This window comes from Mobula birostris, chromosome 8 (genome assembly GCF_030028105.1).
Source record: "Mobula birostris isolate sMobBir1 chromosome 8, sMobBir1.hap1, whole genome shotgun sequence".
NCBI lineage: Eukaryota > Metazoa > Chordata > Chondrichthyes > Myliobatiformes > Myliobatidae > Mobula > Mobula birostris.
The window spans coordinates 32,893,930-32,912,105 of NC_092377.1; the positions used below are offsets into that span (position 1 = coordinate 32,893,930).

Below are 18,176 nucleotides of genomic sequence, written 5' to 3' on the forward strand. Positions count from 1 at the left end.
TTTTAAATCATAAGGATGCATAGGTAAGGTGGATGATATGTTGCTTTCCCCAGGGTAGGAGGAAATTAAGGTGCATTGGCTTAAGGTGACTGAGGCATGTGGAATAGTATCATTTAAGAAGCAGTTGGATATATACATAGAAAGGCAAGGCTTGGAGGGATATGCAGGAAATTGGGGCTAGTTGGCTGGTCACTGGTCAGTATGGACTTGAGTCGAAGGGCTTAGTTCATGAAGTATTGCACTATGACTGTGAATGCTGGAAGCGACATGACATACAGTAGAATGAGCTGAGTACTGAAAATGATACTCATTGGCTGGTCCTATAATCTGAATCTCTGGGTACTGGTAGAACCATACCTTTTGTGTATGGTTAATAATTTCTGGTCTATTTGCATGCTCGCGTCACTTGCTCAAGATGTAAAGTCCAAAGTACAAATATTATAAAATACATTCCTTTCAGCACTCAGTTCAAAGTTGCAGCTAGACAGCTTAACAAGTGCAAACAGTTAACAGCTCTAAAGACGGCTTCAGAAATGGATATGGAGGTAAAAAATATTATTAATCAAGCCTTTGCAGAAGATGAAGACCAGGAAAGAAATGAATCTACTGAGAAAACAGAGAATACTGTTTATGCAGTAGTTAGTGATGAAATGGATCACAATTCAGGACCCTATGCTGGAATGCCCAAGGAAGTCCTGCTGCAATATTCAAGTCAACTGTGTTATAGATTGCCCAGGGAGATTATTTTCTGGCTCGTTGTTGCAGCCACACTAGTTCTGGTTGCCTGTACTATCAGCATTATTGCAGTCTCTCCTAAGTGTTTGGATTGGTGGCAAGCTAGTCCAATCTACCAGATCTATCCACGATCCTTCAAAGACTCTGATGGGAATGGTGTCGGGGACTTGAATGGTAAGTTGCAAGAATCTAAGAATGTAAGATAAATATATTTCACATATTTATATCGCAAAACAGGTAGGTCTGATGTCAAAAACTAAGAAATTGCATAATATTATTACCTTTAAACAAAAAAGGATGTTGAAATGTGAGAAGTACACAGCCTGTTCCTATTTAAAAGCTTGTGCAATATTGTTAACATGATCGCAGTGCTCTGTTTAATACCTCAGTGCATAACAAACTTCCCTGTGTTATGGGCAACCAGCGTCAGTTCAAACTGGCTACTCTGTATGTGGTCAAATGACAGAGGATCAGGAAGCATTTAAAAAAGCAAGGTGTTATGTCCAAGTTCCAAGATGATTTATTGTCAAAGTACAAACTTGTTACCATATACTACCTTGACATTAATTTTCTTATATGTATTCACAGAGGAGAAAAGAAACATAATAGAATTTCACAAAAAAAATTGTACATAAACAGGCAAAGACTGACAAACAACCAAAATGCAAAAGAAGCCAAACTGTGCAAATAAAAAAAGAATAGAGAACAAGAGATGTAAAGAGTCCTTTGAAGTGAGTATGTAGATCATAGAATCAGTTCAGAGTAGTGGTGATTGAAGAAGCTAATGGTTGTATGGTAATAGCTGTTCCTGAACTATTCCTGCTTGGATGAGGTGCCTCCTAGTTTTAATAACCTCACATTATAGTCAATGCCAGTACCCACATGGAATCTCATTCTTTGCCTTCATCATTACCACCTTGTGATGCTGCTTGTAAAAAGTTCCAACACAAACTAAGGTGAGGATCAAATATCAAATACCATCTGACCCCAAACTCTCACATGCAGCACCTCTTTAACCCCTTGCATTTAATGTTGCCACTGAACAACTCCAGACATGACATGATGATTTGTCTACCCTGCAAAAAATTTTGCATATGCAAATATTTCATGCATCACTGGTCTGACAATGGCATCAGGGGCCAGGGTTAACTGCACGGAAAGCAAGGCCATGATCTTCGGCAACTGGCCTGACCATTCCAGTGTCCCCCTCACCATCAGGTCAGATAATGTGAAGGTGCTGGGTATTTGGTTCGAAGGGTCCAAGGCATGCGACAAGAATTGGTGGAGCAGAGAGGGAAGGCAAAACAAAAATAGAGACTGTGGGGAGGGGTTGCTCCCATGAATAACTGGGAAGAAACTGGTCATCGGCAGTGAGATGCTCTCAGAGCTACTGTACTTGGCGCAGGTGTGGCCCGTGGCCCGTCCCCCGTCCCTTCATTTTGGGAATCACCCGAGCTGTCTTCGGGTTCGCCTGGGGATCTAAGATGGAGAAGGTCAGATGGGTCACAATGCACAAGTCTCTGACAATGGGGTCAAAGATGTACCCAATATTGCCCTCACCCTTATGACCACCTTTGTATGTGGCTGTGCATTGTATCTCAAGTAGTGGGCACCAAGTTCCACTGCATGCCAAGGTTCTCTGTCCCCATTGCTGTGCACTGTCCCAGTCAACTGGACATGGCTGTACTACCTGTCCTTCATGGAAAAGTCCTTCCACCCAAGACTTTTGACCATAAGTCCATCAGATGGTGGTCAGTATGGAATGTTCTGCAGACACTGCAGGAGAAGGACTCAATGGACACAGTGGGGGCGGTTCCTGAGCAGCCTGTGCAGATCATCTGTTAGAAAACTTCATCGCAAGGCCTCACCAACAGGCACCAAGACCTTGCCTGAGTGGTGGTGAGAGGGTCCCATCAGTCAGATCCTTCCTGCCTGCCCGGAGCATCACTCCCACTGTGCGTTGCCCATGGGATAACTGCAGGGGAGAAGACAGTAGCTCACTTCTTTGTGGACTGTGGGTTTGCGAAGAGGATGTGGAGAAAGATGAAAGGGCTTGTGTCACAATTCATCCTGAGGAGTTGTATGACACATCTACAGGAACACACAGAGGTGAACAGGAAGTCCTGGCAGGTCATCAACTTGGTGAAAGATGCTCTTTGGTCTGCCCAAAACTTGCTGGTCTGCCAGCACATTGATATGTCCATGGAGGAATGCTGCCAACTGGTACATTCCAGACTGCAGGAGTATGTGTGAGGGAAGCACTGAAGCTTGGTGCAGCCACCTCAAGGGCTCAGTGGGAAGCATCTCAGAGTAGGGTGTTTCTCCTACTGGAAAGGGAGGAGGCAGATTGTGGAAGGAAGTCTCTCAATTACTGTAGTGGTAATACCACCCCAGAGTGCTGCTTGAATGGCAGCAGTGCTGTTGATGTGTGTGAACCTCTTAGAAAGTATGGAAAACATTGACGAAGAATACAAATAAGGCAAAGGCATTGAATGGCTTATCTTGTCAATTTTTAAAAATATGAATAAGGGTTATTTTGTTAAAAAATCTCTATAAGATCACCCCTCACTTTTTCTATGTGTTAGTGAATCAAGTTCCAACCCTCTCAACCTCTCTCCATAACTCAGTTCCTTGAGTCCCGGTAAACACCTTGTAATCTTCTCTGGGCTCTTTTTCTAGCTTAATGACATTTTTCCTGCAGCAGGATGAACAAAACTGCATACTGTATTCCAAATGTGGCATCACCAACATCTTATACAACGTAATGTCTTAATTTCTGTACTCAGTGCCCTGACTGATGAAGGCCAGCACACGATTCTTCGCCACCCTTTCTACCAGTATTGTCACTCTCAAGGAGCCATGTACTTGTGCTCCCAGGTCCCTCTGTTCTGCAACACTTCCCAACGCCCTATCATTGACTGTCTTACCCTCATTTGTCTTCCCAAAATCCCACACCGGGCACTTATCCAAATTAAACTCTACTTCCCATTCCTTGGGCCACTTATCCAGCTGATTAAAATCCACCTGTAAATCATGATAACTGTCTTCACAGTCTTATGACATCTTCTATTTTAGTATTAGCTGTACACTTTTCATTCTCATTCAACATTGATAAAGTCAACAAATAACAATGGGTCCAGCACTGACCCCCGAGGAACATCAGTAGTTGTGGGTCTTCAGTACAAAAAAAAACCTTTTGTTATCACCCTTTGCTTCCTACCATCAAGCCATTTGTGTGTCCAATTAGTTAGCTCTCCATGGATTCCATGTAATTTAATTTTGAATAACAGCCTACCTTCCTTATCAAAGGGCTTACTGAAGTTCACATGGACCACATCTGCCACCCTACCTTTATCAATCTTCTTGGCGACTACAAAAATCCAAATCAAGTTTGTGAGATGTGATGCTCTATGCATAAAGTTATGTTGTCTATCTCTAATCAGCCCCTGTCTTTCCAACTGCTTTCATATCTTATCCCTCAAAATAATTTCTAGTAACTTACCTACCACAGATGTAAGGTTTTCTGGTCTATAGTGTTCCAGGTTTTTCTTTGTAGATCAGTTTAAATAAAAGCACACTATAAGCCACTCTCTAGTCTTCCAACAGCTGACCTGATGTTAACAATAATGTAAATATCTCAGCTAGGGATCCTACAATTTTCTCTCTATTTCCATGAGTGTTCTTGAATATACCTGATCAGGCCCCAGAGATTTATATACCTTCAAATGTTTTAAGACATACAGTACCTTCTCTGCTGTAATGCAGGCTCCACACCTGACTATCAAGTCACCTATCACTATAGTCCTGGCTGTCTTCACACTTTCTTGCTGAGCCTCAGAAACAGATCTAGGTGCTGCTGTTTTCCCTAGAACAGTCAAATCACACTTACACACCCGAACCCAACCTTTGCACACACACAACAGTATCCAAAATGCAGCATGGGAATCCTGCGTGATCTGTCTACCTCTCCAGTTGATCACCTAACTACTTGAAGACTGCATCTTCAGTGTTACCACCTCACTAAAACTCTCATCTAATACTCTGTCAGCACTCTGGATGGTGATAAGTGCATTCAGTTCCTGCTCGTTTCTTAATGCAGCCAGCTAGGAGCTGCAGCTGGATGCACTTCCACCGACCTCTCAAACCCTGCAGGACGAGCCTACCACTGCCCAACTGCCAACCTGACTCACCAAGTGTGAAGATTGAAGTGCAAAGACCTTACCTGTGTTTCCCTTTACTCTTGCCTCTTCATCAAGGCTTCAGCACGTTGACCTCAATCAGACTCAAATAGGCAGCTTTCAAATTCCCCTGCACTTGAGTCTACCTCCCTTTTATATCTGTAAAACAACTTCTGAACAGTGCTGGCTCCTTCACTTCTGCTAAGGTTGCAGTGTCTCCAAAACATGACTAATTGAAGACTAATTATTCAGTGAATTGAATATTCTGTCCTTTTACCTTATAAACCATACAGTACAGTACTGAAAGTTAGAGGGAAAGCTATAACACTGCTTATTGAGACAACGCTGTTGGTGGCATTTCTCCAGAAGTCTTGGTTTAGATAGCCTGGGCACTCCCCCGGTTCCAATGAAAAGTTAGACACCTGAATTCTTTCTCCTACATGGATCTCGAATATTTTCAGCCCTATCTATTTTAAATTAATCTAATTTCCTTAATAGATACCAGGAGTAAAAATGTACAATTTTTTTTGGAATAATGAAACCAGTTCAATAACCAAGTAATGTTTGTTCTTAAACCAGCCTTAATAATCTTTATTAATAGCTTCTGGCACAGTCTTTCACATTTCCTGAAGGCACAAGTGTATTTTGTTGAGAGATACAGTGCAGAATGTACATTAGTGTTTTTGAGGACTGGAACATCTGACATAATAAAATTGCATGGAAAATTACTATCTTACAGCTTGTGTAACGATTTCTTTTCTGCACAAGTTACAAGCCAAATCCATGTGGTTGCCCAATTCCAGATCTCTCTGGTTACCATCCTTCAAACACCATAACATGGGCTTTTCTTCAGTTAACTTTGGTTCTGAGAAATGGCTATCAACCTAAAAGAGCAAAAGTTTCTTTCTTTAGCGTTTATGTCACCTGCTTAATATTTTGAAGTTTGTTTTTATTAACTATAATATTTGTTTCCATAGTCCAAGAACTCTCACCACTAAAACAAAATGAATTTCAGTTCATATAGTGGTTTTAAGATAGCAAAAGGCCCCAAGGCACTTGACTGAAAACAGGTAATCTCAGTGAGCTATACAAGCAGACTTGACGGCAAATGACTGAAAGTTTGGCCAAATATTAATGCTTATCTGTAAAGAGTAGTGAGAGTGCAGTTTAGGGATGGAAGTTATGATTGTCAATGGTAGCACAGTTAAATTCAGAAATGCTGAAAAAGCCCAAATTGGATTTTCTCAGATATCTTAGAGCTGGAGTTGGTAGTGCATCATCCAAATCAACATCTGGCTGTGTCATGCAGCAGCAGCAACAACGTTTTGGGGTGTTTTTTTTCCATTTGCATAAATACTAAGGTTCTTAATTTATTATGTTTGTTATTTTTAGAATTTGGTTTAATTGTTTAAAAATTATATACATTGAAATTGCTTTTGTCTGCTGTTAATAGGAATTAAAGAAAAGTTGGATTACTTTGTGGATTTAAAAATCAAATCTATATGGTTAAGTCCAGTGTACAAGTCTCCAATGAAAGATTTTGGGTATGATGTCGAAGACTTTGAAGATATTGATCCATTATTTGGAACTATGGAAGATTTTGACAACCTTTTAAAAGCTATACATAAGAAACGTAAGATAATATTAAAGAAAAACCATAGTTTCTTGTTGGATACCATTAGATTGTAATCCTTGTTTGATTGGCTTTTATAAAATGTAGTTGCAAGATTTGTTGTCTAACAATGAAATGAGCTCCATAAACCTGAAGATGAGTACATTGGTACCACTTGCAATATTAATGCTTGTAATTCAGTGTTAAGCCTTTTTCCTCTAAAATATACTTTATTCATAAGTTTATAATTATACTGAGTTGGACACTCCTTTGTTATGATTCATATCTACGTTATTGTGACATAAGGGATTTTTCCTAACCAGGCATTCCATTAGCAAAATACTACAGTAGTTAGTACACAGGACCAGCCCCTCAGTACTCAGAGGCAAGAGGGACCTAAACTCTGGTCTTCCCCATAGACTTTGCAGCAGTGGCATTAAGCTTTATTGCTTCCCTTAGTATATAATCTTGTCCGTGAAATGTGAAATCCTGCAACACTTCTGTGAACAGCATGTTTCAAGTAGATCAAAGTGTGTTTTACTGAGTTCATTATCTTCCAGTAATAGTTGATATGTTTCAGTATGCTAGTCTGGGAATATCTCTTTCCACACAGATCTGTGTAATGCAATGGCCAAGGAATAACAACATTAAGATTTCAGTTCTTTTGTTAGAACTTGAATAATTCACAATTTTCCTAGAACATAGTATTATTTAAAAAAAAAAGCTTTAAACGATATTTGAAGTGTGCAAGGCCTTTTCCAGATTAAAGTGTAATTTGCTGTATGGTAGCTGAGACTAATACTCTAGAGTGGTGAAGATTGTTGCGGTAGATTTATGCCCTGCAAATGTAAACATGTGTTTGGAAAGGATCAAACAGCTTTTTGTTGTACTACTGCCATATAACAACAAATTTCACAACATAAGCCAAAATGGTATTAAACCTGCAAACACGAGGAATTCTGCAGATGCTGGAAATTCAAGCAACACACGTCAAAGTTGCTGGTGAACGCAGCAGGCCAGGCAGCATCTCTAGGAAGAGGTAGAGTCGATGTTTCAGGCCGAGACCCTTCGTCAGGACTAACTGAAGGAAGAGCTAGTAAGAGATTTGAAAGTGGGTGGGGTAGGGGAGATCCAAAATGAAAGGAGAAGACAGGAGGGGGAGGGATGGAGCCAAGAGCTGGACAGGTGATTGGCAAAAGGGTTATGAGAGGATCATGGGACAGGAGGCCTAGGGAGAAGGAAAAGGGGGAGGGGGGGGAAAACCCAGAGGATGGGCAAGGGGTATAGTCAGAGGGACAGAGGAAGAAACCTATGCTCCGTCCGCCAGAGAAAGCAGGATCTCCCAGTGGCCACACATTTTAATTCCACATCCCATTCCCATTCTGACATGTCTATCCACGGCCTCCTCTACTGTAGAGATGAAGCCACACTCAGGTTGGAGGAGCAACACCTTATATTCCGTCTGGGTAGCCTCCAACCTGATGGCATGAACATTGACTTCTCTAACTTCCGCTAATGCCCCACCTCCCCCTCGTACCCCATCCGTTATTTATACACACACACTCTTTCTCTCGCTCTTCTGTTTCTCCCTCTGTCCCTCTGACTATACCCCTTGCCCATCCTCTGGTTCCCCCCCCCGCCCTTGTCTTTCTCCCTGGGCTTCATGTCCCATGATCCTCTCATATCCCCTTTGCCAATCACCTGTCCAGCTCTTGGCTCCATCCCTCCCCCTCCTGTCTTCTCCTATCATTTTGGATCTTCCCCTCCCCCTCCCACTTTCAAATCTCTTACTATCTCTTCCTTCAGTTAGTCCTGACGAAGGGCCTCGGCCTGAAATGTCGACTGCACCTCTTCCTACAGATGCTGCCTGGCCTGCTGCGTTCACCAGCAACTTTGATGGATATTAAACCTGATTCTGATTCTGAAACATATAATTACATTCTTTAATATTGCTTGTATAAACTTCAAATGTGGTACTATTACCATAATGATAAAAGAGAGATTACAGACATGAGATACAAGTTATTAAAACTACTTTAGAGTAGAGATTTGCTTGGAAGATTTTCCAATATTTATGGAAGGACTTCATAGAGTGAACTGGGCATTACGCCTTTTCAGGGGTAATTGTATAAATGTTTAATTCCGATATAAATTATAGGATAGTGTACAGAGCAATATAATTAATTCTATAATATTTTGCTTTATTTCTCTGCACAGTAATTGAAAACATTATTAACATTTTTTTCCATGTACTTTTGGAAAGGTTTGAAATTAATAATGGACTTCATTCCAAATCACACCAGTGACAAACACCGATGGTTTCAGCTTAGCCGGAACCGAACTGGAAAATACACCGATTACTACATCTGGGTGAACTGTAAATCAGAGATGAACAAAATCACTAACCCCAACAACTGGGTAATAATGCTACTTAATTTATTTTTCCTTCCTATCTCTATCACATGTGGCATGGTAGTGTAGTTATTTTTATTTATAGAAAAACGTGGAAATTCTGACCCAATAAGCTGCACCACTCAGCAACCCACCTATTTAACCCTAGCCTAATTATAGGACAATTTACAATGACCAATTAACCTACTAACCAGTAAGTCCTTGGAATGTGAGAGGAAATCGGAGCACATGGAGGAAACAGATACGTTCACGGGGAGGACATGCACCTCCTTACAGACAGTGCTGAAATTGAATTCTGAATGCCGATGCCCCGAGCTGTAAGAGTGTCGCACTAACTGGTACACTACCATGGCACCCTTATTAACAGAAGCTAGTGACCTGGGTTCAATATCGCTGCTGTCTGTAGGCAGTTCATACGTTCTCCCCCATTCCATGACTGTTTCCTCCCACATTACAAAGACTTTGCATCAGTAGGTCAATTGGTCACATAGATGTAATTGTGCTCATTGGACCAGAAAGGTCTGTTACCGGGCTATATCAATAAATAAAATAAAGGATTTAATTTTATTGCAAGTTTTCTTAACGGCTATGCTTTTACTTAGATAACTCTCAGATGAGATATAACCAACGAGTATTGGTTACCTATCAGTATTTAGCCAGGCAGCCAATATTATTGTATGGAATGGAATAGCAGCAGTCTTTTCACCATTTGTGAAACATCAAAATGCCATAGTTTTTTGGTAGGAAAATTTTTTAGATAGTCAGCAGCTGATTTTCTGCTTTCTAACTAAAGGACAGTGCTGCCGCTGGTATCTAAATAAGAACAGGGGTAACGTAGGTTGTAGAGCAAGCTTGAGATCTTCCAAGTCATTATTGCTGTTTATGGCAAGATCTGTTCAACCAGGTTCTGTATCCAAATTAAGAGTTTTCAGTATTATGCAGAAAAAGTGTTGGAAAACACATAGGTCTAAATGTTATGGTTTTACTACTAGAGAAACCCATTTATTTAATGGCTTACCAGTGTCTTGATATTTAGTAAATTTGTTTTTTTAAAAAATTGGGCTTTGAATTAGAGAAAAGCTAGATGACGTAGAAGAAAAAATCAAATAGCTCAGACTGACAAGACAATAGAAGGAAGTGGATTTTGCTATAAGTATGCTAGTGAAAAGCTACCGGGTTTTCTGTCAAAATATATCATATAACATTGGATATAATGAAGAAACAGCACAAATTTTGTATGCAACTTGCAGAGGATCAAACAGGAACTGGTTGATCAATGATCCAATCCCAGCTAATGTTTTTCTGATATTTCTAAGACTATCAAAATCACATTAAGACTTGTCACAAATGAAGTTAATACTTAGCCAATTCTCTATTTAGAACAAAATTCCAATTCAGAGGACATCTGCTCGTTAAAGATTAATGCAGAGGATTAACATCTATTTGTCAGCAGTTTATATTTTAGACAGAACATTAACAATTGTCAGTTTTATCTGTCAGGTTAGCTTATTTGGACATTCTGCATGGCAGTATGATGAGGTTCGAGGACAGTGTTATTTTCACCAATTCTTAAAGGAACAGCCTGATTTGAATTACAGAAACACTGATGTGCAAGAAGAAATGAAAGTAAGTATCTATTAGTTTTATATGTATCTGTGATTTAAATAGTCATTTTTGTTATTCAGATAAATTATGTTTAACTGTTGCTGCTCAATCCATTGAGTTCTTCCAGCAGTTAATTGCTGCATCAGACTGCAGCACCTACAGTCTCTTTTGTCTAGTTATTAATAAGTAGTTTGAGTTTGACTCTGGGAACACCATACAGTAGCTATTTTAAATTTAGCTTATAGAGTTGAAAGTTTTTAAAAAAAGTAGATTTTATATTTAGTTTTATATAAGTAACATTGTCTCTCTAAATTAGCTATGTGTATGATTTGGTATATAGAGATAATTTTTTGCCAATTTTAAATGGGGAGTAGTGTAGCATATCTAAGTGTGAATGTACGCTTAAGAGATGTATGTGTATCATATGATATGACTCCTCATACAGTATTGTATCAGCCTCTGCTGTTAGTCAAGTGTTGACTGCCTTCAGCAGAGATACGTTATTAGCTCTTTCCTTATTGAACAGCCTACACTAGGTACTAATGCTTGGTTTTAATTTATTTATCAAGCACTGAGAGAAATGTGTTGGGGTTCTGAAATAGAATGCCAATTGGGATGTCGCAGCAAACATATTTCCTTAAAATAAAATCTCAAATTATCTTCATTGAATTGTTAGAGATGGGGCTGAAATTATTAAACAAGATTTTTTTTGTCATCTGGTGGTGGTGACAAATTCCTAGGTGCAAACAATTTTCTTTGAATATTTTTTTTCTGCTACTTCCAGAACGTATTGAGATTTTGGCTGGAAAAAGGAGTTGATGGCTTCCGGGTGGATGCAGTCAAATATCTTTTGGAAGCTGAAAGTCTAAGAAATGAGCCTCAAGTTAATTTAACGCAGAATCCTGTGAGTTACTCGATACTTAAATTAAAAATGATACTAGAAGGTAATTTACACACTGTGAACTCTATGCTCATTAATATAGCTTGCCCAGGGACTTCTGAAGGAACGATGGAAAAGCAAAGGTTAACAAGAGCATATGAGGATGGTCACTATTGGTAATGAGTCGTGACAGAGAGTTATATTCAATCCCATCATGGTAGATGAGGAATTTAAATTTGGATAATTAAACGATCTATTCAGAAACATGTCAATAGTGGTCAACCTGAAACTACCACAGTGTCAATAAAATTTCTTTGAGATCATCAAGATAAATTGTTGGAGGAAATCTCCCATCCTCGCTTAGTCTGACATGTATGCGACCTGAGACCCTCGGTGATATTATTTTCGTTTGAAATGGTCTCACACAGTATCAAACATGATTGGACCTGTGCCACCTGGTGTGAACACTAACTCAAAGGTTGACAAAGTCCTCACCTGTGCATCTGTACCAGATAGATATGCTCATAAGAGCGTTTGTAGGAATAACCACCTCAGTCTTGTGAGACCATCTCAAAGAAACAAATTCTCATCTCCACATTGATGCCACTCAGGGTGATTTCCCAAAAGATTTAATTGTTTAAAAGCAGAGATACATTCATCAGCAATGTATTCCATCTATACCTGTAAAGTCATGGCTGACCATGATTGCTAATATCTCGCAGGAACAACTCGAGTTTGATGAACGAAGAACAATTTGAAAGTAAACCTGCTGAAGCCGCAAGAGCCACTAGAACATTGAACAGATGATAGAACATGCTTTAGCAAAACCCAAATGAATTCTTAACCACTGGAACAGACAGAAATTCTTCAGTCTTGTTTTCTCCAGCTATGAATAGTAGTGGATAATTTAAAAGCAGCTAGATGGGTAGTACCTTGAGTTTACCATGGCTCAGAGATTTAAGAGCCCAGCATGTGAGTGTAGATAACAAACCCTGTATGTTTGAAAAAAAAATCAGTCAAAAGGACTGAATTGATGATCCACATATCCTCCGGTCTGTATTATTTATATGATACTCTGAGAACTGTATTAATTAGATTTTAAAATCTAAATTTCCAGAATAATATCACATCATATGATGAGCTATATCATGACTACACAGCCACACAAGTGGGAATGCACGACATTGTCCGGAGCTGGCGACATGTTTTGAATGAGTTCAGCACGGAACCAAGCAGATACAGGTAAAGAATGACTTGCATCTATGTGCTTATGAGTTGAAACTGCTGAGATTCACAGAGGTGGCTCACATCCAGTATAATGAACATACTGGTACAGTATAGACAAGTGAGACAACAGAGCCAGTAACAGCAATGGGCAGGCAATCAGTGATGGCATTAAATAAGGATGTTTGTTAGGGTACTGGCACTTATTAAATCATGGCAGAGAATCCTTAATATTTGTTAGAGCTAGTGGAATAGAAAAGACATCACCTTTTCATGCAACATCCTTTAGTGTTGTGGAGAGTCAGGCTTGATTGCCAATTCAAGTCCAGAGCTAAGGATAAGGATATCATTGTTCTTAAACCAAGAGTCTATTGATTTGGGACAGAATTAATTAGTTAATTTCTTAGCAATATCAACTAAGTTTACAGTTTATAACTTTTGAAAATACTACAATGCACAATCAAGAATCCTCATAAACCACATGTTCATTGCCTTGCATAGTTATAGGTTAATACCAAAGTTGGGACTTTAACTGCATGAATAGCATTTACTCCCTTCACTGGCTGCCTGGAGAAGGCTTGCTTTGCTTTCTTGCTAACTGCATAACTGGGAAACAAGGCTGCAGATGGGTCCAAACAGGATCGCAGCTCATCTCTGATCTAGCATGGCAGGGTTTGATTCCGTTATATTGCTGCTGCAGGCAGATTACATCAGTTAGGTGTTGCAGGAGTTGAAGCAGTCAGCACTGAAGAGCACAGAGAAAGCAGAGTAGGTGGAAGAAGCAGTGCGGAAGAAATATCAGTGAGGCCAAATGTATTTGGAGAACAAGTGGGAATTTGATGGAGGGGAAGATACAGAAATTAGGAATCAAAGAGATGCTTTTAGGGAAACGTATACAGTTGAGTAAGGATACATTTGAGGAAATTGCAGCCCAGCGAAGTCAAAGTACAAAGTTGAGTTTATTGTTATCTGCTCAAGAACATGTCTGCACAGGTGCAATGAAAGCACATTGCATTATATACAGCAAGTAGCATTCACAAGAAAAACAGAATTTAAACATTATGTACAATTTTTATAAGAATGAACACAAATAAACAAAAGTGACACAGTCCATTTTAATGCAAAGTGATGAAAGTTTGGGTTTACTAGTTGGTTAAAGACACCTGAAACCTGATAGGTGGGATCATAGGGAATGGGAGATTTTAATGGAAGGAGAAGTTAATGTGGTGGGTTGCTTCTCCTTGTCTATAACCAGTTGGGTAAAGGCAATTACCACATCTTAAGAAGGGGCTGAGAAGAGCAAGAAGGGGGCATGAGAAGGCCTTGGCAAGTAGGGTAAAGGAAAACCCCAAGACATTCTTCAATTATGTGAAGAACAAAAGGATGACAGGAGTGAAGGTAGGACTGATTAGAGATAAAGGTGGGAAGATGTGCCTGGAGGCTGTGGAAGTGAGCGATGTCCTCAATGAATACTTCTCTTCGGTATTCACCAATGAGAGGGAACTTGATGATGGTGAGGACAATATCAGTGAGGTTGATGTTCTGGAGCATGTTGATATTAAGGGAGAGGAGGTGTTGGAGTTGTTAAAATACATTAGGATGGATAAGTCCCTGGGGCCTGATGGAATATTCCCTAGGCTGCTCCACGAGGCGAGGGAAGAGATTGCTGAGCCTCTGGCTAGGATCTTTATGTCCTTGTTGTGCATGGGAATGGTACCGGAGGATTGGAGGGAGGCGAATGTTGTCCCCTTGTTCAAAAAAGGTAGTAGGGATAGTCCAGGTAATTATAGACCAGTGAGCCTTATGTCTGTGGTCGGAAAGCTGTTGGAAAAGATTCTTAGAGATAGGATCTATGGGCATTTAGAGGATCATGGTCTGATCAGGGACAGTCAGCATGGCTTTGTGAAGGGCAGATCGTATCTAATATGCCTGATAGAGTTCTTTGAGGAGGTGACCAGGCATATAGATGAGGATAGTGCAGTGGATGTGATCTATATGGATTTTAGTAAGGCATTTGACAAGGTTCCACATGGTAGGCTTATCCAGAAAGTCAGAAGGCATGGGATCCAGGGAGGTTTGGCCAGGTGGATTCAGAATTGGCTTGCCTGCAGAAGGCAGAGGGTCATAGTGGAGGGAGTACATTCAGATTGGAGGATTGTGACTAGTGGTGTCCCACAAGGATCTGTTCTGGGACCGCTACTTTTTGTGATTTTTATTAACAACCTGGATGTGGGGGTAGAGGGGTGGGTTGGCAAGTTTGCAGACGACACAAAGGTTGGTGGTGTTGTACATAGTGTAGAGGATTGTCGAAGATTGCAGAGAGACATTGATAGGATGCAGAAGTGGGCTGAGAAGTGGCAGATGGAGTTCAATCCGGAGAAGTGTGAGGTGGTACACTTTGGAAGGACAAATTCCAAGGCAGAGTACAAAGTAAATGGCAGGATACTTGGTAATGTGGAGGAACAGAGGGATCTGGGGGTACATGTCCACAGATCCCTGAAAGTTGCCTCACAGGTAGATAGGGTAGTTAAGAAAGCTTATGGGATGTTAGCTTTCATAAGTCGAGGGATAGAGTTTAAGAGTCGTGATGTAATGATGCAGCTCTATAAAACTCTGGTTAGGCCACACTTGGAGTACTGTGTCCAGTTCTGGTTGCCTCAATATAGGAAGGATGTGGAAGCATTGGAAAGGGTACAAAGGAGACTTACCAGGATGCTGCCTGGTTTAGAGAGTATGCATTATGTTCAGAGATAAAGGGAGCTAGGGCTTTACTCTTTGGAGAGGAGGAGGATCAGAGGAGAAATGATAGAGGTGTACAAGATAATAAGAGGAATAGATAGGGTGGATAGCCAGCGCCTCTTCCCCAGGGCACCACTGCTCAATACAAGAGGACATGGCTTTAAGGTAAGGGGTGGGAAGTTCAAGGGGGATATTAGAGGAAGGTTTTTTACTCAGAGAGTGGTTGGTGCGTGGAATGCACTGCCTGAGTCAGTGGTGGAGGCAGATACACTCGTGACGTTTAAGAGACTACTAGACAGGTATATGGAGGAATTTAAGGTGGGGGCTTATATGGGAGGCAGGGTTTGAGGGTCGGCACAACATTGTGGGCCGAAGGGCCTGTAATGTGCTGTACTACTCTATGTTCTATGTTCTATCGATCCAGCAGTGGTCACTTCCATTCTGTTGCTGGGGTTTTCAGAATTTAGAAAATGTTAAAACTTTGAGAGATAAATTCTTAGGCACAGAGCCAAATTAAAATATTTTACTAAGTGCTCTGCCTCCAGAGAGTAAAAAGGGATTGCATTTTAAAACTAATTAACTAGCTACCTGAAACAAACCTATTGGATTTCAGGCTACCCTCAAAGTTCAAAGTGAATTTTATTATCAGAGCACACATATGTCACCATATACAACCCTGACATACATTTTCCTGTGGGCTAACTTGGCAAATTTATAGAACAGTAACTATAACAGGATCAAAGAAATATCAATTAGAGTGCAGAAGACAGCAAACTGTGCAAATATAAATATAACTACATAGCAATAAATAGTGAGAATATGAGATAATGAGATAAAGAGTCCTTAAAGTGAGATCATTGGTTGTGGGAGCACCTGAATGGATGGGCAGGTGAGTGTAGTTATCCCTTTTGTTCAAGAGGCTGATGGTAGCAACGAGAAAAGAGCATGGCCTGGTAGTAGAGGTCCCTGATGATGGATGCTGTTTTCCTACAACAGCACTCCATGTAGATGTCCTCAATGGTTGGAAGAGCTTTACCTGTGATATACTGGACCAAATTCACTGCCTTTCGTAGGATTTTCCATTCAATTGCATTGCTGTCTCCATACCAGGCACGATGCAGCCAGTCAATACACTCTCCACCACACATCTATAGAAGTTTGTTGGAGTATTAGATGTCATGCCAAATGTCCCCATTCTCCTAAAGAAGTAGAGGTGCCTTCATGCTTTCTTCGCAACTCCACCTACGTGCTGGGTCCAGGACAGATGTTCTGAAATAGTAACACCCAGGAATTTAAAGTTGCTAACCCTCTCCATCTCTGATCCTCTTATGGGGATTGGCTGATGAACCTCTGGTTTCCCTCTCCTGAAGTTTACAATCAGTTCCTTGGTCTTCCTGACATTGAGAGAGAAGTTCTTGTTATGACACTATCAAATTTTCAATCTTCCTCCTGTATGCTGATTCATCAACACCCTTGGATCGGCCCACAAGAGTGGTGTCATCAGCAAGCTTGAAAAAGGTTGCTGTTGTAGGAAATAAATCTAATATGTTTCATATCTTGATAAAAGTAATTTAAGTGAGCCTCTGTTAATTAGTTGGCAGATGATATCATAGATTAGAAATATTCTTCAGCAGAGCTGTGCTCATTCTTCCTTGTGCTTTTGCTATCAGATTTTTACTCTGGTTTATTCTCTGGGGCCAGTAATCCACACGAGTTGAATCCTTGATCTGGAGTCAGCCATACCTCCATGCCCCCACCCACCACGACTTTATTACTTCCTGTCAGTCACCTTATGTACAGACAGTCCTGTGCCTAGTATCACGTTATGGACATACAATCCATCTATCTATATACGCTATCTTTTGTGTATTTTTTTTTGGGCTGCATCAGATCTTGAGTAACAATTACTTCATTTTCCTTTACACTTGATTAGAGAAAATTACATTAAGCAGTCTTGAATCTTGACTCCAGATCAAGGACTCAACTCCAGTTATTTGTTCTAATTCAAGGACCACAAAAAAAATTCCCCTACTGCATTTCAATTCACTGATTCAGCTGCAGGTGATTAGGTTGGAAGTTCAAAGTAAATTTATTATCTAAGTACATATATGTCATTGTATACAACCCTGAGATACACTTTCTTGCAGGCATACTCAATAAGTGGCCAGCCAGTGGTGTAGCAGCATCCGCATCAGACTTTGAGGCGAGTGGTCCCAAGGTTTGAATCTGGCAGGCTCCTTGCACGCTTTCTATCTGTTCTGGCTTGAGCATCGAGCTAGCAACTCGGCCTCATCAAAAGCAGAAAAGTGCAAAAGAAATGGCAAGGTTGCTGCCCGATATGCCACAAGGCATGGAGAGGAAAAAAATACTCAATAAATCCATAACAGAATCAATGAAAGACCGCACCTACTGGGTGGTCACCAACTGACCAGTGTGCAAAAGACAACAAACTGTGAAAATACAAAAAGAAAGAAATAATAATAATGAATAAGCAATAAATATTGAGATCATGAGAGGAAGAGTCCTGGAGAGTGAGTCCATAGGTTGCGGGAACATTTCAGGGATGGGGGCAGGTGAAGTTGAATAAAGTTGGTTCATGAGTCTGATGGTTGAGAGTAATAACTGTTCCTGAAGCACGTGGAGTGAATTCTGAGGCTCCCGTACCACCTTCCTGAAGGCAGCAGGAAGAAAGTACAGGACTATTAAATTAACCAACACCAATGCATCTGTACTACTTTGGGCCAGATTGTGCCATCCACTTGCTTACAGAAACTCCTAGTTATAGTTCTGC

General features: G+C 40.5%; 1 protein-coding gene across 2 annotated transcripts in view; it reads left to right on the forward strand.

Moving 5' to 3' along the window:
* The first annotated feature begins 468 nt into the window (after positions 1-468).
* The window catches only part of slc3a1 (solute carrier family 3 member 1), a 32,207-nt gene continuing 14,499 nt past the window's right edge, over positions 469-18,176 (forward strand). The window contains exons 1-6 of one of the 2 annotated variants that reach the window (XM_072264989.1): positions 469-909; positions 6,367-6,546; positions 8,789-8,943; positions 10,438-10,563; positions 11,327-11,446; positions 12,540-12,664. In XM_072264989.1, the coding sequence (XP_072121090.1) occupies positions 534-909; positions 6,367-6,546; positions 8,789-8,943; positions 10,438-10,563; positions 11,327-11,446; positions 12,540-12,664 (1,082 nt within the window). In that variant the 5' untranslated portion in view covers positions 469-533. The remainder of the gene's footprint in view (positions 910-6,366; positions 6,547-8,788; positions 8,944-10,437; positions 10,564-11,326; positions 11,447-12,539; positions 12,665-18,176) is intronic. The other variant, XM_072264990.1, reaches the window with a different exon arrangement.